Here is a 23,072-nt window from a genome sequence, read left to right on the forward strand (position 1 = left end):
TCGGATGAGCACGGAGATCGGATGAGCGCGGGGAGCGGATGAGTGCGGGGAGCGGATGAGTATGGGGAGCAGATGAGTATGGGGAGCAGATGAGTATGGGGAGCAGATGAGTGTGGAGAGCGGATGAGTGTGGAGAGTGGATGCGCGCAGGGAGCTATCGAATTCTGGGAGCGGGTGAGTGCGGGGAGCAGGTGATCACGTATGTGGGTCAATGTGTAGAGCAGATGAAGGTTTAGTGCATGCGAGGGATAAAGCGGACAAACGCCTAGAGAGGATGAGTTACACAGACCGGGTGAGTGCGTAGAACGGATAAGCATGTAGAACGGATGAGTGAGGAATGCATGCAGAGTGCGAGGAACGGATGGATGAGCGGAGCGGGATAGATGAGCTGAGCGGAAGAATGTGTAGAGTGGATGACTGCATAGAACAGACTAGTAGGTAGGACCGGCAAATATTTAGAACAGACGAGTGCATATGAGCGAATGAGTGCATATGAAAAAATGGGTACGTAGAGGGGATGAGTGCGTAGTGGGGATGAGTGCGTAGAGGGGATGAGTGCGTAGAGGGGATGAGTGCGTAGAGGGGATGAGTGCGTAGAGGGGATGAGTGCGTAGAGGGGATGAGTGCAAAGAGGGGATTAGTGCAAAGAGGGGATTAGTGCAAAGAGGGGATGCGTGCGTAGAGGAGATGAGTGTGTAAAGGGGATGAGTGCGTAGAACGGGTGAGTGCGCAAAACAGATGCATATTACGTGTGAGGGCATAATGCGGATGAGTGCCTGGAGCGAACGAGTGCCTAGAGTGAACGGACGTGTTGCGTAGAGCGGATGAGTACGTAGAATGAACGAGCGCAAATTGCTTCCAGTACTGATGATTGCGTAGAATAGATGAGTACATAGAGCTGCTGAATGCGTAGAGCATGGGCCAGACAGGAGTGCATGCGTGGGCCAGCCAAGAGTGCATGCGTGGGCCAGCCAAGAGTGCATGCGTAGAGCGGACTGGAGTACGCGGGGCAGACTGGAGCGCGCGGGGCAGACTGGAGTGCATGAGTGCGTCAAGCGAACCGGAGTGTGTGGAGCAGACTGGAGTGCATGGAGTGGATAGGAGTACATGGAACAGACTGGAGCGCATAGAATTGCAGGACGTATATAGGATGGTTTGGAATGCAGAGAACGTTTGAAAGAGCATATAACCCATCATATCACACCACCACACTTACTCTCTCCTTTACACCACCACTCAACTAGAACGCATAGATATTATGACACCATTCGGTATAACTGTTCTCATACGAACATCCGCCGCACACTCCTCATCATTCTAAGTAAACACTGCTAGTTACAGCCCCCCCCCCCAGCCAGGCGTTCTCCTCAGGCCTAATGCAGCCACATTCGGTCTGGATAAATCCTGCCAGAACTAACACATACTCCTGATCTCTCAACCACCACACCTACCGCTAAGAAGCAGCTATTACACGAATACTGCACCAGCTGCACACATACCCGGTGCTCACATGCACCTTTCACTCTCTCTACTCTCTCTACTGATCTGAACTTCGGTTCCCAAGGTCGTTCAACCTACCAGCGCCTTCAGACCATAAAAAAGGGTACAGAAAGCCAAGCATTGGGCCCAAAAAGAACACAAGCCACAGAGATGCAACTGATTCCAACATGCCGGTAAGGGGGAAAAATAGGAACTGTGAGCATTGTTTGGTGACAAATGTGAAGAGGGTATGGACAGTGGGCAGAGGGATGCAGCAGTGTAACGTGCCCACATTCCAAATTTCTTTAAAGTGACATTTTTTTTAACTTCCTATGCCCAACATGTCTATGGTCACATCAGTTGGAAAGGGCGACAAGCAGGATGATAGAAAAATGTGTATATATCAGAGAGCACATTTCATTTCAGGTTCATGAAAGAACGTTCCGATCAAATGAGTTTTTAGATTATAGGAAATAGGTGTACCTGAAGCTGTCTCCCTTACCCATAACAAATGTGTTTGGGGAGACACCTGCAACTTTCCACAAAAATGAGGAATAGTCCCTATGACCGTCAAGATATGAAATATTATGAACATTATCTAATTTTATATCAGACAAAGTGGATATCATGAATGGAATGTTTCCAAGTTATTCAAAAATATCGATTTATTTTCTTTGGTCTTCATTCATTTTCGATTTGGTAAAAAGGGAATGCTGGAATGAGGAATAATCATTAAAGTGGATTACCTTTCACTCATTGATTGGGAAAATGAGGAATAAAGGTTAATCTTGATGAGGAAATGAAAAGCCCTTGGGGTATTTTTGGTCATTATGTTGAATGTTCAGTGGATGTTCATGTATTTATGCAAAACCCTTAAAAAGCATTAAAGTTCCATTTAATTGTTTACTCTCACTTTGGAGGATCCAAATGAGGAACAATGATTGAAAACATACCTCCCGCTCCACGTTATTTATATTTTTTTGTCCATTAAGTATATTCAATTGCATATCGATTATTTACTAATCCAAGGTGACGGAGTCCAATGAATAAGTTGTGGTAAACATCAGAAGAAATATATCTCGTTCAAATTAATCAAACGTTAAGAAAAAGAAACATGAAAAATGTGATTCATAAGAACATATTTCTATTAACAATACAATTAGCGAGGAAGGCATAATGGTGAGAGGTCCAATGCAGCAATAATGATATACAGAACATTTCTGGATTAATATGGTGGAAAATGAGTAATATATGGGTTTGTCCTGGGTTAGTTCTAGTCGAACCGATGAAACATTCATGTTTTAAAAATATTCTACAAAATACTCTTAGATTTAATGCAACTATGTATCATTATGACATGTGGATGGTTTTGGTCAATTAATTTGGCACTTAATTTTGACATTAGTTCCACAAATTAAATTGGTAGACAAGGTGTGTATTAGGCGCTAACAAATTCAAGCGTCTGATTGGCAGGACTTCCCAGTGAGTGAATTGAGGGGTAGGTTTAATTCCTCCCTACAAAAATGCTCCCTAAATGTTCGAATCGCACTGAACTTTAATTCTCTCCATAAATACGGATAGAGTTTCTTCTTCCCAATGAAAATAAATCACCTGAATTGTGGTAAACTGATGTGAACATGTATTTTTTGTGAATACATCTTCGAGGACTATTTAGTTAAGTAGCAATTATCAGTAGTACAGTAAAAGCATTGTGAACCGGACACCTTGATCATCTTAATAGTGACAATTCTGGTTATGACAATGCTGGTCTAGAAAATTTTGGAGGCGGATAACAGAGAAAACAGGAAGCTTGGTTACCTAGCCTTTTTGCTTTGCTATCCGTCTTGGACAACCAATATTCTGGTAACCGGCATATACATATATTTTGCACCATTGTGTTACCAATGGTGCCGGATAATTGAGTTTTTACAAAAATAGCATATTTGTCCGGAAGAATGCTTGAAGAAATTATATGAAAAATGAACAATGTCAACATGTATAGGTTAGACATGATGCAAAGTTGATACCAATCGGTTTAGTTTTTTATTTATTTATTTTATTGGTCATTTATAAGGCGCTTATGCAACTAAACAGTGTTTTGAAGCGCCACCAGGCAAAAGGGAAGGGAGCAAGGCCTTGTGACATTTAGAACATGCAAGTGCAGAGAGAGGGGGGTAAGGTGGGGGTAAATGCTGGACGGTCCCCCAGTGTGGTAGTGCCAGGGGGCCTGTTATGGAAAGAATAGGTAAGTGTGAAAGGTGGTGATAGCCCTGGTGAGACCACCCATTGGAAAGTGCAGACCTGGGACAACACCCGGCAGGCAAGTGGGGTCCCAGGCAAGTGCAAGGGATGCTGGAGTTGATTGGACGGAAGGCCAGGGCCCAATGTGGACTCTTATAGGGCCTAGACGCCAATTGCAGCTACTGTGGGGATGGTTAGCACGGGAGGGAGAGAGGGAGGGAGGAAGAGAAGAGGAAGGTCTTGAGGAGCTTGTATAACTTGAGGAGATCCGGTTCAAGATGGAGAGAGCGGGGGAGCCTGTTCCAATGGAGGGAGCCAACACCGAGGCAAGAGATCTGCCACCAGCTCTCTGCTTGGAAAAGCTTTTGACCAGCAGAGAGTTGGAACCAGAGTATTGTAGTGATCTAGAGTATTTAGCAAGAGAGAGTTGCAGATAGCATGGTCCCAGGGTCCAGATGGCCTCTTATGGATGATTCAGAGGGTTTTGAATTGTATCCTTGCAGCAATCGAGAGCCAATGGAGAGATTTCAGGGCTGGAGAGATACAGTCCCTGGGCTTGAAGCCAAGGATAAGTCTTGCGGGCTTGTTCTGGATTAGTTGGAGAGGACGGAGGGAAGAAGAGGGCAGGTGAGGGAAGAGGCTGTTGTACTAGTCTAGCCTGGAGAGAACCAGAGCTCTAGAGACATTGAGTTTCTGGGGAAAAGTGACGAAAGGGAGAATACTTCGAAGGAGGTGAAGTTGAAAGTGGGCCTACTTGGCAAAGTCCAGGGTGTGAGGAATGAAAGAGAGAGAGGTGTCAAAGATAACCCGAGGTTTCTGGCCTCAGAAGAAGGGGAGGGAGGAGTATCCACAAAGGGGCGCCAGAGGGCAAGGGGGAAACAGGGAGCAGGTGTCCTGATAGGTAGAATCTCAGTCTTGTTGGCGTTAAGACAGAGGTCATTGGAGGTACACCAAGATTGGATTGCAGACAAGCAATCAGAGATGACAGATGAGGAGGAAAGAGAGGAAGACAGGAGTTTGAAAAAGAGTTGCGAGTCATCTGCGTAACACTGGAAGTGGGGAGAGAAGGGAGAGATCAGGAGAGCGAGAGGAGCAAGGTAGATGTTTAAGAGCCGGGTCAAGAGGATAGGGCCCTGGGGAACCCCCCCAAGTAGAGAGAGCGGTCGGAGAGAAGAAAGAGCCCACTGTCACCTGGGAGGGGCGGTCAGTAAGGAAGGAGGCCAACCAGTGCAGTTCCAAGTTAGAAAGTGTTCTGAGATATGACTGATATTATTCAGATTAACTACATTACACATGTTGTAAGAAATATGCAGATTGCCTTTGTAAAAATATAAATGTGTTGATATAATTGTTACAGTATTGACAGAGTGAATATTTGCAGTCTCTAGACAATGCACCGACAGGCTGACGTACAGAAGGCTGTGTCCCGTACGTCTGTCTGTAGCATACGCAGCCTGGAGGGAAGCTGGAAGACTTCAGCGGAACCCTATGAGGTGGTGGTGGTGGGGGCAGGGATGTGGTCGAGAGCCATGCACTGGTAGAGGATTATGGGGCAGGACTCCCCGAAAATATAATGGGAAGCGAGAGGGGAGGCAAAAGACAAGCATTGCGAGGGCAGCCTTCGCAGCTGAATTCTGCAAAAGTTGTTCTTTTGTTTGCGGGTTTACACCCCCAAGCTAATATTTATATTTTTATATCTAACACAAGATTGCCCTATCTTTAACGAAATTGCAACAATGTCATCAGAGCTAATGAAAATATTGTGCATTATGGATCTCAAAAAGGTAACCCAAAAAGGCATCCCCACAATTTCGATAGAGATAAACATATCTATGCGGTGTGAAGCGGATATAGTTTTGGTGGGTGATTTGATGTCCGAAAAGGTGGAGGTTAGTCATAGGAGTGGTATTTCTCTTTATAGGGCACCATCTTCTAAACCCTTATTATCTGCCTAACACCACCACCACTATACTTAAACTTGCCCCTGCATGGAGGGCAGGGAGCAATGCCCCAGGCTACCTTTTTTGCCCCCACCATTCCCACTGTGGAAATAGTCTAATGAAACTCCTGCTGAAGGTCCAATAACAGGTCATAGAAAAATGTCATAAATCCCAAGTTACCCAGGAATAGCAATAGCACAGCCTGCAGTTACATTTAAGGACGCACGTATTTTTGCTACTGAACACTCTACAACAATGGCCTAATGTGCACAGGGATCTGCTCTGAGGTTCATTCCTTTCACTGCTTGTAAACTGACCCTGAATACAGAGGCACGCTCACAAATGAATCCCTTAATCACTGAGCATGGTGTGGTTGGTGGATGGCCATGCAACCTCAGAAGACCAACACATGATCTACACTCCTTGGTGAAAGGATTTATTTTGGAGACATGGCCCCATACCCGAAGGATCCAACTTACAATCTCCTTTCCATTTGGAAGGCTGGTCAGTCAAAAGTAAATCAAACATATTCCTCCCCTGAGCACCCCTACCACTGGGGCTAGGGCTACCACAGTCTGTGTCTGTTGGGAGAGGATCTACAGAGGCCTAGAAAAAGAAAAGAAAGGTGGCTCACCGTGGTGATCTGCTCCGTGATGAAGAGGAGAATTTGTTTGGGGTCGGCAATGAACATCCCAGCATTGAGTTTGTCCACCAGCTTCTGGCTGAAGTAGGATATGTTGCCCACAATCGTGGAGATGGCACCATCGGCCAAGTCCAGGTCTGCTGATGATGTACTGCCAGCTGAGGAACATAGACACATTCATGGGTATGTGCAGGAGCAAACCAAAGGGCCATACCTCTGAAGGGCATCACCCTCTGCGCATTGCAAGCTTCAACTTTCTGAACACAAGTCACTGACATCACCGCACTGCAAATTGCCCTGCAGGTGTATTACAAACTTACCACGTGGTCTTAGTGCACGCATGTTTACAGCTCTGCACACCCTATTTCAGTATGTACACGCTGCGGCATTGAAAACCCTTTACCCTACACACACACACACACACACACACACAGACACACACACAAGACATACATATTTATTGACTTTTTCAAGGAGTCAGTGGGGGTTACCTGAGTCATTAAAGGTGCACAAATCATATTTATGCACTCAACGTGGCTTTGCGGCACACATTCCATGACATGTGTGAATTCTTAAACTGTATTCTACTAGGAGCATTTCAATGGTTGACTCCCATTTGGGAAATTGTGGCATTTTCCATGTAAATTATAGTTTAAAAGGGGGAGTAGAGGCCTTTTTAGCGCATCCAGATTTACTACGCGATATGCTGATAAAAGTAATGAATAATCAGAATACAGCATGGACTGGCATAAGTACTGTGCAATACTTGACTGTGATTTAGTTACACAGGGTCTTGCCATTTTATAATAATGCAGATCCCTTAATAAGAGATTACCAGCCTCTCTCCCTATTTCACTGTACTTCAAAGAGAAGGGTACCTAAACCCTCCTCACCTTTCCCCTAGTCACAGACGATAAAACACCAGTAGGTGATCACCATTATGCTGCCTGTCCTCGAGACCAGCCCACAGCAGGGGTATGCAACCTGCAACTCTCCTAATGCCATAGGCATGACAAAACTCATGATCCATCACCATTGAGTATGCTGGCTAGAGCTGGTGATGGGAGTTTTAAGCCAAAGGCGGTAGAACCTGCCACGTAGACAGCACAGCCACTTACAGATCCAGAATGCAGGGGGTCAGCAGTACAACAGGTGTACGGTTTGAAGGTCCTCTTAAAAATACCCAATCCGGATCAGTGAATTTCAGATGTTAGCAATTCCCTTCCACTACTTCGTGGCTTGGCTGCTGGCCTGGGCACCAGGGGTGGCGAGGAAATTCCAGACAGCGCATACCTACGCAGACTCTCAGGAATGACAGGCTACTTCGTTTTAGGATGGTGTAAAAACTATGCCTCGCAAGCAGACTGCTGGCACGGTATTGTATAAGAAAACATATCTAGTCAACACCAAACCCTAACAAAGGGGTGTCAGAGTGAGATTTCGGAGGTTGAGTGTAAAAGTTTGTCAATGTCTATTAGTCATTAGAATACATACAGGTGGCTTTTGAAATACTGCCTGTTTTACCATCCTCCTGACTACAGATCATTTATTTTATTCAATGCTGTATTCTATGAAAATACTCCACACAGGAATTACTCTGGTTTTAACCACCACACATGAGGTGGGACAATAAATGCTACCCTTACCCCAGCATGAGAACATCTTTTTCCCCCTTATGACAAAGGGTGCACTAGCAGATCGCTGTACTTGAGGGTTGACCCCCCCACGTTATGATATGATATGATATGATATGACATTTATAACGCGCCTATACACAAGTGTTTCAAGGCGCGACGAGGCAAGGGGTGGGACAAGGGAGGACAGACAGCGATCCTACTAGGCCAGGTGTCACTTCAGATCGTGCAAGTGCATGGGAAGGGGGGAAAAAGGAAAAGTGCGCGGGGGAAGGGAGAGGGGAAAGTGCAGTACATGGGAAAGTGGAATAAATAAGATAAGATAAAATAAGACAAATAAAACAGCCAGTTAGTGGCAAGTGCAAGGAAGTGCAGACATAAGTGCTGGTAGGGGGACTGAAGGGATACAGAAAAACGGTCCCCAAGTGCAGGGGTTGCCAGGGAGGCAGTGCAGGTGGGCAATTGATGGGGCCTGGGCCAGAGATCAGAAAAGGGTGGCCAGGTAACCAGTGCAATTTCAGTCAGGAATTCAGCAAAGGAGGGGAGGAGAGAAAGCAGAAGCAAAGAGGAAGGTTTTGAGGTGTTTCCGGAACCGGAGATGGTTCTCCTCGAATTTCAGGGAGGCAGGAAGGCTGTTCCAGACAGAGGCCCCTGCCGAAGAGAGTGATCTGCCACCAACTCGTTGCTTGGAGAAGCGACTGACCCTGAGGGAGTTGGAGGCAGATGAGCGAAGAGCTCGAGAAGGAAGATATTTAGGAAGAGAGAGTTGAAGGTATTGCAGCCCCAGGCCCCAGAAGGCCTTGTGTACAATGCAGAGGGTTTTGAACTTAATCGTCACAGCCACTGGGAGCCAATGCAGAGATTACAGTCCTGGAGAGATACGATCCCTGGGCTTGAGGCCAAGGACAAGTCTCACAGTCCTGTTCTGGATAAGTTGCAGAGAGTGGAAAGTGGAGGCAGGCAGATTTAGATAGAGGCTGTCTAACCCCTTCATGCATGGTGCATAGAAGGGTAATTAATTATTGACCATTCTGTCCAGTTCCATATAGGGTATAGCATCTGTGTGACCCGCTACTGCGCCATGGACATTCCCATGCACCAATTTGGTATGGCTATGGAAATGCGTGTTTTGCAAATTCTAATGACATGACCCTCAGATTGTCTATAACACAGCATGCAATATTTCTGAAAATCCTGACTGTTTTACCGCTGTTAGGGCCATAAAGACCTAATTCGGTGGAGGCAGATTATTGCATGTTCTAATGGAATTTGCTGCATGCAGAAATCAGAGCAGACAGAAAACACAGCAGAACTTCCACAGAAGCCCTCAGATTTCTGCAACGGTGTTGCATGGAATGTGTTGGATATTGTGAACTTATGCGAGGAAGCAAGGATGTTGTTGGACTGGAAAAGATCCAGGGCTATGCTAATGTCAGAACTCGGGGCTAGCTAGCGTTTTGGTTGTAGCCCCTGAGCCTCTGTCCGGGGCTACAACCAAAAGACCTGGGGCTAAAGCACCCCCAGACCTCCCCTAGCGATGCCTCTGCGGGGGAGCATCAGATGAGCTGAGATGTAGAGTTATCATATTACCAAGAGATAACTGGAATTTTACGTTGCATGGTAGAGCCAACTCCCAAGACTTGGGCTGTTGCAGTCCAAGAATGATGAGATTTGTGCTTTCTCTGCACATTGGCCAGATACGGAAACATGGCTGGAGGAGGCTGTATCCAGTTCACCATTTTGGTGGTAGCATGCCCCTTTACTGCTTTCCTCAGAAGGCCGAGGTTAGCAGGGTCACTCTACAATCAAAGGGACCTCAGCAACCCTCAGGAAGCCTGCTCACCAGAGTGCCTGCATTGATGTCAACAATAGGAAGAAAAACGATTAGGCTTCAGGACTCAAACAATTGATTGCTTGTTTGTGAGGAGGTCGTGTGAGAACTGAATATCTGCTGGTTAAGTGATATTACCAAGCTAGGAAAAGAGATAATGTAGGGAGGCTTTCTGGTAGAGTCCCCCTACAACCTGAACATCGTGGTTTCCTGGGAACATAAGACAGCTAAGAAGGCAACCACAGACGTGCAGTACTTTAGCACACGCTCTTAACAGGAGAACCACCTTTCAGGTGTAGTGTGGACGACCAGTACCCCACCTAGCTCTAACTTTCCTAGGATGTCATATCCATATGCAGTGGTCGCACAGGCTATACACATTCACACCCTCATAAGGAGAAGATTATGAAAAACCTTCTTTCCCTCATTCTCTTTGCTCTGAAGCAGTGTTTGCATGCGGCTCATTACACCACCTAAGGTAATATAGAGCCTAGGTACCTTCTTCATGTCCTATCCATGCAGTACACACAGTCTCAGTACAGTCACTGCCATATGCAAGCACACACACAGAAACACACACACACATGCATAATGTTTACATAGGCAATAAGCCCACAATTTCACTATGTTTGTGTAGAGTGTGCACTCAGAGCACATTCCTTTTAAAAGCATGCCGTTGAACGTGTACGAGGATGGTTAACTCTTCAGACAAGGACAGCATTATGCAACGCTACACCACCCTGCCCCGTGCTGTGTAGAGGCAATATAGCGTACTTGTGCTTAACACTAATTTGCCATAGAACTGCCCTATTATCTTCCATCTGTCTTGACTGGGAGGCATAGCATTAGAGGTCTACACCTTAAAGCAGGGTTCCAGCTCCTACTCCTCACATACACAAAGACTTGAGCTAACACCATAAGGCTAAATATTTACCTCTTCCTCTGGCAGAAATGGTTTCACCTCCGTTCTGTCCAATGATGTGAAAGATATTGATGGTAGAGAGTAGGATCTCCGTCTGGAAGCTTTTCTTCTGCTCCACAGTGCAGTTTTCCACAGACGCCTGAAAGATGGAGCACTTGCCTTAACTACAGCACAATGACATCCTAAGAAAAACTATGGCCAACCTCAAGAAGTGCAATGGGCATCCAGGTTCGTCCACAGAAAAACACAGACAATATAAATGTGTCAATAATCATAAAATAAGGCTCCCTACATCTCACTCCACTCCACCACCCCTTCATGCCAGAAGGTGTGATACGATCTCACATGGCTTGTGCTTTTAGATAGTCAGACCCCCAGGCAATGTCCAGCACAAATCACAGCTGCAAAGCATAAATCCCCCCAAACCATGCGTCTACGATGGGACTATGAACTATTCAGCGATTGAAAGAACTTCTTAAAAATATTAACCACATATTACATACATTTCGTTTTATGGCAAAGAACATGAGTTTGATGTTTACACACCACAAACAACTTCTACTAGCCATCCTGCTAGGTTGGACCAGTTAAGGCTTTCTGCAAAGGGGGCGTTTTAGTTTGCCCATGGTGATGAGCCAAACCACCAAACTACTCTCATAAATGTAATGGTATGGCAGAAGCCTCTGGCTTCCTCAACACCTCACTACAATTTCCATACCTCATCGAAAAGTCAGATGCCCAATGGCTATTGCCCATGGTAAAATGTTTTCACCTTGTGATGTATACATTTTTTATTTTTTATTTATTTTTTTGCACAGCATGTGGGCATCGAGGCGCTGTTACAGAATTTTTTTTTTATTGCGTAGTTGTTTGTCTTAGTTGCGTATTTATAACGCGCTTAAATGCCCAGAGGTTTCTAAGCGCGGACCCTGGGATCGAACCTGGGTTGATTTGTGTCGTCTTGCTTCCAAGGCGAGCACGTTGCAGCTGAGCTATCCTCCCGGGACAACATGGGTTTAGCTTGCATATTGAAAGCTCCAACGCATGGAACCAGCATTTCTGAAATATTTTAGAGCTTTGAGGACCCAGCTATTTCACTCCCCTTGCACACTGTACTTGCATATATTTGGCTTCCTGTCTTATGCTATCACCCCTTTACTTCCTCTTGACTTTGCTTATAGCGGCATGGAGTGACCCCGGGACCATAAGCACTTCAAATGACCATAAATGTCATATGTACATATTCTGCGGATGCTCACACATATGCATATGGACTGCATATACACCCAAAATAACAAATGAAAATATACAAAAGAGTGATGAACCTCCAGGAGCTGGTCCAGGGGGTGGCTCTGCTTGCGAGCAGGGATGTTGAGCAGACTCTCCATTAGGAGGAGGCGCATGAAGTCACACACTTGCTTCCTCGCTGGATGCACTGACTGAGTGGCCGAAGAGCTGCCTGTGTTGTGAAAATTAGCAGCATGGTTCTCAGCAGCAATGACAGCATCAAAGATGTCCTGGAGGAGACAAGAGACACGTACAAATGTTGGTGGATGGACTGTTTCTAAGGTGCATTTCTAGATTCCTGGATGTATAGTGATGTAAAAGGTGAAGTGAGTCAAACAGTGAATGTGAGATACAAGGGCATGAGAGGGCAGGTCATCATTTCATGCACCAATCGCAGGAACCCCATGAAAGAGGGTTTTGATCATATTCAATTGATCCCCGACAGGCCTAATTATGTATATTATAAAAAAAATCACAGCGATGATGCCAAATACATAGTTTGTGACACTAGACCGTATCTTTAAGAGGTTTTTTTTATGTGGACCCAGAAGAAAAAATATTCTCTCGGAAAAGACTGAAGACATCTCCTGACCATTGAGATTACGTCTCTTTGACATAAAGAATATCATGACTGCTTTCTCCATTGTTCAGTGCAGTTGTGTTTTAAATTAGTTCCTTGCAATGCACCAAACTGGACTAATATTGAAAGAGCAGCTCACACTAGAAATAGTCTTGAGGTTCTCATCTGTCTTTTTGGAGGGCTCTGAGACAACACAACAGCCCTTCCTGCTAATGAGCGAACAGCTCTCGTAAAATGTCCTCTAGGGTAATGCTTCCATGTGGAATCACCCAAGTCTTCTGATTGAGCAGGAAAGGGGCTGTGGCACCCCCAGAGCAGAACTGGTATACTTTGATTGTCGCACATTCTTATAGAAAGGGACATTAAATCCTTTTTTTTAATTGTTATTTGGCAAAAATTCATTTAACAAATTGAAATAACATGCAAAGAAAAAACATTATAGAGTCCATTTCATAATAATCTACAATATAGGAAAAAAGAATATCTTGAGTTAAACCAACTTACAGTACCGTTTATGTGCAATTTATAGTCTTATTTTAAAAATCATTAAAACCCCATAAAATGGGAAATTTCAGCGTATACAAAAATACAGAGGATTATAAAGTACTTACTTTAACACCATGGCCCTCATTACGACCCTTGCGGAAAGGGGTTTACGCCGGCGTAAACCATGGCGCACCTTTCCGCCTGACTACGAGTTCCCGTAGCGCCATGGTGATTTTTACGCCTGCTTTTTGCAGGCGGAAAAATCCATGGCGCTACGGGACTTGTTGTTAATTACGCCACCGTAATTTACGGTGGCGTAATTAACGCCTTCCCCACTCCCATTATACCCTATGGGGCAAAAATGGGAATGGGGAAGGGTAAATGGGGATTGGGGACTTACCGCCCCGCCAAGGTCGGAATGGGGCGGTAAGTCCGCCAACCACCATGGCGGAGTTGGCAGCTTAGCGCCATGGACCATGGTGCAAATTGCACCATGGTTCTCCGCCAGGGTCGTAATGAGGGCCCATCTCTTAACTGCAGGGAGTTTAAGAAACCTTCCACAGCCAATACTGTTGACGTGGTTCTACCCACCAAACATTCCTTCTACAGATTCTCTCTCACAAGAGTAGTTTGAACATTATTACATTGTCTAAAATAGAGTGTTTGTTTCCCCAAAAGTGCAGGACACAATCAACAAGTGTTTAAGATCCTCCTCCGAGTCTTGGAGGGCACAATCTCTATAGTTAGGGGATTCTGCTGGACAGTAACGATATCTTATGATTATCTGCTTAGTATAGTATACATTCCAGCGAAATTTTAAAAAGGACCTCCTAACTCGACTACTTGGATACATTGATAAACATGGGACCATAACCGAATGATCTAGAGATTTGGAACTGTGCAGTTTATCCAGTATGGCAATGCAATCACATTGGTACAGAGTTAACTTGACAATTTCATTTTCATCAACAAGTTTACACAATAACTGGCCAATTCGTTCAAAGGATGCAGTTTTCCCTCTGTTATCATATAGGCCAAGTCCAAATACAGAGACTCAGGAACTGGACTAATAATGTTCCTATATGGATTGAGGAGTCTCCAGTTAGCTCTACTAGTTAGGGAATTGATGCCAAATTCGTATTGGATTGCCACCAATGGCATGGAGGTCTGAATGTTGAGCACACGGCACCAGTAATTGACCTCCAACATGGGTAACATTTCCAGCACCCAAAAGAAATGAATATCAATCCCATATAAAATCTTTGGAATAACTTTTCCCTCAAAGAATTTTGATATGGGAATTATAGAGAATCTACCAAATTATGCATCTAAACGAATGGGCTAGTTAGCTAATGCAGAGACCCGTGCATGCAGCCAATTGCTAATTTGAGATTTATGTTGTTTAGAGATGATAGGAAAGCCGAGATAAATTAAGCTTTCAACTCTTTCAAGGGGTTCATTTTGAACAAACCATTTGAAAGAGTACAGGTGCTTTTTTAAACTGCAGTGCATAACTTTTGTTTTGTTAGAATTTACTTCTAGGGAGTGAGCGATTACAAAAGTTTTAAAAGCAGTTAAAAGTTGTTTAAGGCAGATCTCAGTGCAATCAAATATGAAAAAGTCATCAGCAAAACTCAACCATGTGACTTTCGAAGTTTCAAGTTTAAACGAGTCTATGGCTGCAGGCGTTAGATAGTCTCCTATATCTGACATATACAAATGAAAAAGACAGGTGGCAAGAACGCACCCGTCTAGTGCTCCTATTGGTTGGTATCTTGGTAGACAAGCCACCTTCCACACTTAACTGAACCTGGCCCACAGTTTGCTCATGGAGACTGATATTTAGCCACAGTTGTCCTTCCGGGCCCAAAGTAGATTTCTATTTACTGCATCAAAGGCGGCAGACAGGTCGATACTATCAATACAAATAGAATTGTGTTGCTTTGCCCAGGCTAAAGATTGGAAACATTTGAATACAATGCCATTTAAGGTGGAATTAATTTGCCTACAAAACCTGTCTGCCACTTTTGCAATAGTCAAGACTCTGCTGGCCATGAATCTAGAAAACCAAGAATCAGAGTGGGAACAATCTTTTCTCTCTACATCCAATATAGATATCTGTCAGTAATTTCTCGGGTCTTTGTATATTGGAACTATGTGTGCTGCCCGCCATGATTCTGGGAATTGATGACATGCTAAGATGTGCTGAAATAAAATAGATAACATAATCAACCACTCCCATTTGGCACTTTTAAACAACGCATTTGATAATTTGTTGGGATTGGGAGTACAAGAGGAATTTATAATAGCAAGTATTACCTCTACTATCTCCTGATTAATAGGAATATGGTATGATGAGTCATTAGAAAACATCAATGAGATGTTTCAATCTTTCTCTAAGAAAACGCTTGAGTAGTGAGATACACAATCCATTTCAGATGCCGGATTGGTTTGGGCATGGGATTGCATATTAATGTCATCATTAATTATCCTCCAGAAAGCTGAGGAATTTTTGTTTTTCAACACTACCTGTATGTTCTCTGCATCTTTTTGATACAGCAATAATCTATGACTCCTCACCAAATTTTTATAATAGGACTTGGCTTCTTAATTCCGATAAGAGTAGTGGACAGAGGCAGCTCTTTTCTGTCTTTTAATGCTTTCATTTGTTTTCTCATATAACATTTTCTGTCAATCAATTCTTGGCCAAAAGCATGGATATAGTTACGCTTAGTTCTATTTTTCCTGGGGAAATGGCCCAAGAAGGAACCTAAAACTTTATCAACAAATGGCTCAAATGCATCAACTGAGCAGGTGTCTATTTTCCAATTTAAAGAAGAGTCATCCAAACAGAGATCAACTGCTTAATTAATCCGAATAATATTTTGAGGGTTCCGCAAAATTGTATTGTCTGCAGGGTTGGGTAAGAGGTTGCTTGTACAAGTAAGATGTCAGTTTGGCTCGAGGAAAAGTCCACTTTGGAATTACGTGCACTGGAGAGTATCCCGGATGCTCTAGAGTGGGAGTGGTCACAGAGGAGGTGGTAACCCCAGGGACTGGCATTAATGAGATCCTAAAAGGGGAAACCTAGTTTCTAGCATCTTAAAACCCCTTGGCCGTTGCGTCTCATAACACTTTTCTTTTATCAATCAATTGTCCCACTTCATGCATTCTTTTCATGATAACTCCACTACTGAAATGTATTGAAGAAGATTATAAACAGAGAAAACAGGTGAAAAAGAGACATTTCATCTAGAGGCTGTTAAAGAAATCACCAACCCAAGATAATAAGGATAATGCATGCCTCGTCTGTCAGCGTTTCACTCAATGGGCTCCTCCTTTCCCCAACAGAAATGTATTAGGTACACTCCAACACATGGGGGTCATTACGACCCAGGCGGTAAGTACGCCAACTTTACCACCATGGTGTAAACTACGTTTACACCATGGTGGATGGCGGATTTACCGCCCCATTCCAAGGTGAGTGGGGCGGTAAATCCCCATTTCCCATTTTACCCTTCCCCATTCCCATTTTGCCCCATAGGGCATAATGTGAGTGGGGAAGGCGCCAATTACGCCACTGTAAATTACGGTGGCGTAATTAGCACCAAGGCGGCTGCTAGAAGCAGCCGTTAAAATCGGAATCAGGCGTTAAAGGTTAACGACGGCGTTAACCCTTAATGCCTGAGTTGTAATGAGGCCCATATGAACTTCACTCAACAAACCTTGGACTGCTGACAGTACTCTGCTTCCATAAACAATGTCTTGGTAGCTGATGCATTTCATATTTTACATCCAGACTGGAATTTGCTTACTTTTAATCTGAGCTATCTAGATGACCACCATGTTTCTGAAAAAGCATATAACATATAGCTATATCCCTAGAAGAGTGTCCATCACACTGTCATGTAGCCTTTCCTAAACAGTTCTGTCTTTCCAATAGCACCAGAATGCTTACTGCCCTACTTCGAAATGTATCAATTCAAGAAACTAAACTAAATTTATGTTCATTAGCTTCAATTGCAGCGAATGAGCAGCAGCGCTGTTTCAAGATGGCACACCTGTGATTGCCTAGTGCAGTGATTACACCATCAAGTCAATGTTAAAATTGCTACTTTTTTATTTTTATCCTTCCACTAAAGTATTTCCACCACAGCAAGAAGCCTGGGGATTATAGACCAATCTCGCTGTTAGATGCATATATGCTTGGGCACTGTTCACTGGTCTACAGTGCTGGGCCAGCAAAGGCAACCATATCAACCATCTACAGGCTGGTTTTCAGCCTGGTATTGGAACAATAGATCAGTGCCTTCGGTTATATGCAGTCCTGGCAATGTATGTGTCCTTGCAACATCACAGAATCTATGCTGCTTTTGTAGACTTATGGACTGCTTTTACAGTGTGTCAAGATGTACATTGTGGTCTGTTCTGAAAAATAAGGGGGTACCAGACTCACTATTGTCCTGTATCATATCTCTTTATTCTAATAATGGTGCCTCTGTGAGGTGGGAACTGGGAGGGGAAACAACAGACACCTTTGCAGTAGAGAGGGAGGTGAGGCAGGGTTGTGTGCTAGCCCCCCTCTTATTCAGCCTGTACATAAACATAATAATTGAAGAATGGTTAGCTCGTGGCCTAGATTTCCCAAAACTTGGTACATGTATATTCCCAGCACTCTTCTATGCAGATGACGTGGTACTGTAAGCCACCACCCCCATGGGTTTAAGACATAATCTGAAAGTTTATTTCAAAATGTGTGAAGATCTTTCGATGGAACTTAATACAGAAAAAACCAAGGTGATGGTGTTTGGCCATAGAAACAGTAGGAAAATCAATTTGAAGATCAAAATAGAAGAATGTATGGTGGAGCAGGTGCATTATTATGATTACCTGGACATTAGGTTCACGGAAGATGTAACATGGAAATCTCAAAGTGCCAAGGCGGTGACCCCCCCTATAGAAGCAAAGCAGTGGAATCCGGCACTTTTTTAACTCACATGGGAAGGGTGCAATCTCCCCTGCTATTAATCTATATAGAGCTCAGGGCTGGGCGGCAAACCTTTATGGGGAAGAAAGATGGGGCCACTGTGTTAGTGCACAAATTAGTGTGGTGGATAACCACTTTTTAAGGTCACTATATCATGCAACTGAAGGGTGCACCAATGGCTATTCTGAGACTGGAATATGGCATGAAGCCCATGTGTGACATTGCAACAAGTAGACAGCTAAAATACTGGGTCAGACTGTGGAGCACCCCAGAGCTTGCTAAATATAGGGAAGCAATTATGAGTCTGCAAAATGATTCTGGGTCAGGTTCACTCCCATGGTTGAAGAGCATTTGTAAAGTTTTTAAAGTCCTCAAATTACAAACTTTCTGGACAGAGGCTGCAGAACTGACAACAAGCTTGAACATAGTGGTCAAAATTAAGTGTAACAATGATTTGAATAATAAAATGTACAGGGTTTGTGCTGCACTAAAAACTGGGGTACCATATCTATTGGTGAAAGGAAATATGGGCGCTATTTAGATTGGTTAATGCCTGGGTTTGCAAGAGCCCTGTACTTCCAACTACGTACTGATACACTAAAGGTTGCCCGTTATACAGCCAGGTGTACACCAGACACACATTGTAAAATAGGTGATGATGCTGAAAAAACAATAACACTTTCTACTTTAGTGCCCTGGGTACCTGGACCTCAGGAAAGGTTATGCTGTGCCTCTGTTTAGGCTAATGGGTGTAAGATATACCGAAATAGCTGTAGCATTCTGTAAAAGTGCAACCGACATGAATGCTATTTACTTTATTGCACAGTTTACACACAGAGCTTGGTTAAGAAGAGCAAAATTGGTGTTGTAGACTTGAAAGTATGTAATAAGGACCTTGTTCTCCTTCCTCAATATTGTTGATTCTGAATGGTTTTAAATTACAGAAATGTATTATGTTTTGTATGGTTTTATATGAATTTTATAATCCCCTTTAATTAACTGTTTCAACTGTACAACTGCTTTTATGGTTAACAATGCCAAATAAAGCTTGTTTGAACATATATTTTTGCTACAGGACAACAGAGGATGACTGTGGTTTTTGACAGTGATGAGGGAGTTTATTTTTTAGGGTTGGAAGCTCTCTGGTAGATGGAAGCGTGGCGGTCAGAAGGAGGAGCCGGACACTTTACAGACATTTTAGTGTTTTTAATGAAATTATATAGATAAATCCTAACTTTCCCTATACCTAAAGTGGTCATGCTACCTATCGAAAAGAATTAAGGGTGCTCATCGGGCGTCAGGAGGTCCCAAAGTAAAAATTTCCACGGTCCAAACCTAAGTCTACCACTACGATAAACAAGGCTCATTCAAGAGAAGGTCCTTATTATCTTGGGTTAGGGATTTCTTCAATAGTCGCTAGATGAAATGTATTTGTTTAACCTGTTTCCTCTCTTTATAATCTTCTTCAATAAACCCTGGATATCTTCTCCATGAGCTCTTTCAATTCTTTAGCCGCACCCCTTGGTTGTATCCTTTCTTTAAAGATATACTTAAGGAGCAAGTCTTTATGTATTCAATCACATTCTTGTCACTCGTTTTATAGTCTCTCAATTCACTCTTGCTTATATTATGTGGAACTTGATTCCTTGGTATAATGTCTCTCTCATGGGAATCTTTCTTTAGTGCGTTTCTTCTTTTCTGATACACTTTTGACTTTTGAGTCTGTGTCCCTTCCTTCCAGAGAATTTGTCTTCAGTCTCTTATTTGATATTCACTCTAATAGCTCTTCACATTGTCAGTTGAATAGCTTTAGCCCTTGTGTCTCCTTTTGGGAGTAGCACGAGTTACACTCATCATGCTTGTCATTCCGCTCACAGGGTTGCTGGTTATCGGCTGTAAACACCTTTCACATAGGTATTTTACAATTGCATTCCTCTTGACTCGTCTTTATGACTGAGCCGAGTTGTACTCTTCATATGCGCCTTCCTCGGCTTCCTCCCGCTTTTCCCGTGTTCCCCGGTACCTTCAGGTGAGTATGGGAACCTTGCAGAGGTCAGCACTCGCTCGGGTATTCTTCTCGGTATATGGTTTCTGTGTCTGTGCAATTATTGAACGGTTAATTCTCTGCAGCACTTTGTGCACGTGTAATCTTCTATTTCGTAAAAGTTCACTTGATTCTTTACTTCATCATTAGTCTCTTCAGGATCTATACATCCTCTTCAACCAGTATCCCGAGACATTGTTCATACTCCATTATGACATCACAGACTTCTTTTCTTTGCTCCTTCTCATATTCCTTCAGGGAGTTCCTCCCTCAAAATTGTCATCCTTTCAGGGATACATTTGATAGGGTTGTTTCAATGGGTATCTTCTGTCAAACACACTTTTTGGATTTGGCACAACTGCCAATGTCAGACACGGAACAATCTCAGGCTTCCAACATATGGGAGTTAGGGTGGCAGGGTTTCCTGCAGAGGCATGCTGCAGCTCCTCTACAGCTTTGAGGCAAATGAGAGCATTAGCAATATGAGGACTTCTGCTTACCTCTGTCACTTTTCTTAAGAAAGTGAGAGCTTAGATCCCACTTCTATATGCCAAAAGGGAAGCATGTTAGAAGAGAGGGATGAGAAAGTGAGCATTCCAACCAGCTTGGCGAGAGGCCTTCATTGCAAAGGCATGCATAGTACATCCTACAGTTTCTACCTCGCATAAGCAAGAAATGTTGTTTAAACATGACAGGTTACAGGGCCTAGTTGCTATAATACTTTAGGGCCTGGCATGGGGAGTGCATAACATTTTCATTTCCCAATTTTCCTCCACAGTCCCCTCCTATGAGACCTTCACTCTGGTCTCATTACAATAATCTCTAGAGGAACAAGCATTGTATTGCATCAGGTCATAACATTTGATATCTTCTTCAACATGTCAGTAAAGTACTTGAACAGGTTGTGATACCTTCGAACAGGTTTATATAACCGATAGTGAAGGCTTTTGCCCACCATTGATAGACAAGACAGTCCCCATATTATAACCACAACTACAAGCAGGATCTCTCCGATAGATGTCCCTAGGGATCGCAGTTGCCCCTCGATCCACGTGACGAAGGACCAGGATGCCTCCGGCCTAGTGTGTAGAATGCTTACCGTGTGCTGAATATTAGTAATTATGTCAGAAATGTTGCTTGCATAATCTGCCATAAAAGTGCAGCACACACTCTTGACGGTTTCAAAGAGCCCTCCCTGGAAGAACAGAACCATTTTTAATGCTGTACGATTCTGAAGAACCATGGTTCGAAGGGTCACCTGTTCCCGGAACAGCATAGACAAGGAGGAGGCTGTGGCATTGGCAATAGTCTCTACCAACAGTGAGAGCTGGCCTGTGACAAAGTCTTCCCATGAAAAGCTTCACTTAGGGCGAGCTAGTGCAGGGAACGTAGAGGTCCGACGCACTGCTGGCAGAACATATTCCATGTAGCAACTCCTTCCCCAATTGATGGGTAACCACAGGTATGCCATATCTCCGCACTGGGATAGGTGGCATATCCTACCCAGGAAAATGTAAAATTCTGATCAAAAGCAAATGCAACATTTTTGATCACCACACTGATGTTAGTGGACAGGTACTGGCATCTGCTGTTTCCCATGAACACCGAATCTTGATTAGTATAACACAAGAGTCCCACCACGCAGGTTGACAGGTGGAGGGCAGCTTGTTTTCAGTGTACCAGTTTCGGCTCAGAGAAATTTGGAGGCCCCATGAATCACAAAGGGGACTGAACATCCCTACGGGGTTTTAGGGGGTTGTGACTGGGAGACCAGCTTGAGATCCAAACATAGATCCCCTACTGAAAGGGGATCATAGCAAAACAGAATCATGATGACAAATCCTAAGGCAAGTGGGCACACACCCAGCAGTCGGTTACATTAAAGATGCACGCATACTGCCAGGAGAAGTGCAAATACGTGTTTTTACTGTGTAGACAGGGCTGGGCTGCCGGCCCATCCATCTCATGACATGTTGTTCGAAAAGCCCCAGTACCCATAGAATGCATGTATATCAATATTCCAACAACATTTATACCGGCAGAGATATAGTACAACCTCATGCCCCTGGTGCTACTCGTTGATGATCCTCTTCGAGCTTTGAGCCACGTCCTTGGGACAATAGTTTGTAGGTTTCAGACAGAATTCCTATGCTAGTTGGTTGAAATAGATATGGTATGACATGCTGGTTGAGATTGACCAACTCCAGTCAAAATCCTTAGGTTCTATAGCACAGCAAATCTCACGGTTCCAAAGTTCCACCTCGTTGTCAAGTGTCCAGCAGCAAAATCCACAGTTCACAGTTTTGTGGTCGATGGATCCACCCCACTCCAAACGACAGATACTGATTTTTACCAGAGACACACAAATATCAGGGCCATAGTAATAAAGAGCATAACCAATATGTGACAGCAGCAAGGTCCATAACTTACAGACGCCTGGAAATCCAGAAGTGAGTAACTCTGTCCATTGTCACCTTGATCAGAATTAGTGACTCTCGGATATCCACCCACAGGATCAAAGTGCATACCTCAGCACAATTGCATGGTAAGGTCCAGCAGAAGCAGCCTCTGGAGATTATATCCTAACTGAGGAAACCAGCTCAGTGTCAACCCTTCATGGGCATTGACCGCATGCCGGAGGAGCCTTATCAACAGCCCCCTCAGAGACATTACTGTGCAAAACAGATTCAGCAACTCCTGATCCCACTTCATTACATAAGCATATTGTCTGATTGAGGGATTTGCCTTCGCCCTCTGATAGTGATCACTCTCTTCCAGGGACTCTGGAAGTATCTTACACTGACACACACTTGGCTGCATCACTGGCGTTGGCATCGTTGGTCGTGGGGGAGCAGGAGCTAGTCCGCCTATGATTGGTGGCTGGTGATGTGATATCATCAACTGGGACAGTGACCTTCAAGTGATGTGCCACAAGGATCCAGGCCGGGATGCTGGCGCACTTCACTGCCGGGTTAGTGGTGAGCAGAACTTGATACAG

The 23,072-nt window shown here is 44.0% G+C and overlaps 1 protein-coding gene across 4 annotated transcripts in view; it reads right to left on the bottom strand.

Moving 5' to 3' along the window:
• WDFY4 (WDFY family member 4) overlaps positions 1-23,072 on the bottom strand; it is a 1,820,746-nt gene that overhangs the window by 878,851 nt on the left and 918,823 nt on the right. For all 4 annotated transcript variants that reach the window (XM_069611160.1, XM_069611162.1, XM_069611161.1 and 1 more), the window contains 3 exons: positions 12,016-12,207; positions 10,703-10,829; positions 6,295-6,461 (listed from right to left, as the gene is read on the bottom strand). In XM_069611160.1, coding sequence (XP_069467261.1) covers positions 6,295-6,461; positions 10,703-10,829; positions 12,016-12,207 — 486 coding nt within the window. The remainder of the gene's footprint in view (positions 1-6,294; positions 6,462-10,702; positions 10,830-12,015; positions 12,208-23,072) is intronic.

This window comes from Ambystoma mexicanum, chromosome 8 (assembly GCF_040938575.1).
Source record: "Ambystoma mexicanum isolate Mex_15411 chromosome 8, UKY_AmexF1_1, whole genome shotgun sequence".
NCBI lineage: Eukaryota > Metazoa > Chordata > Amphibia > Caudata > Ambystomatidae > Ambystoma > Ambystoma mexicanum.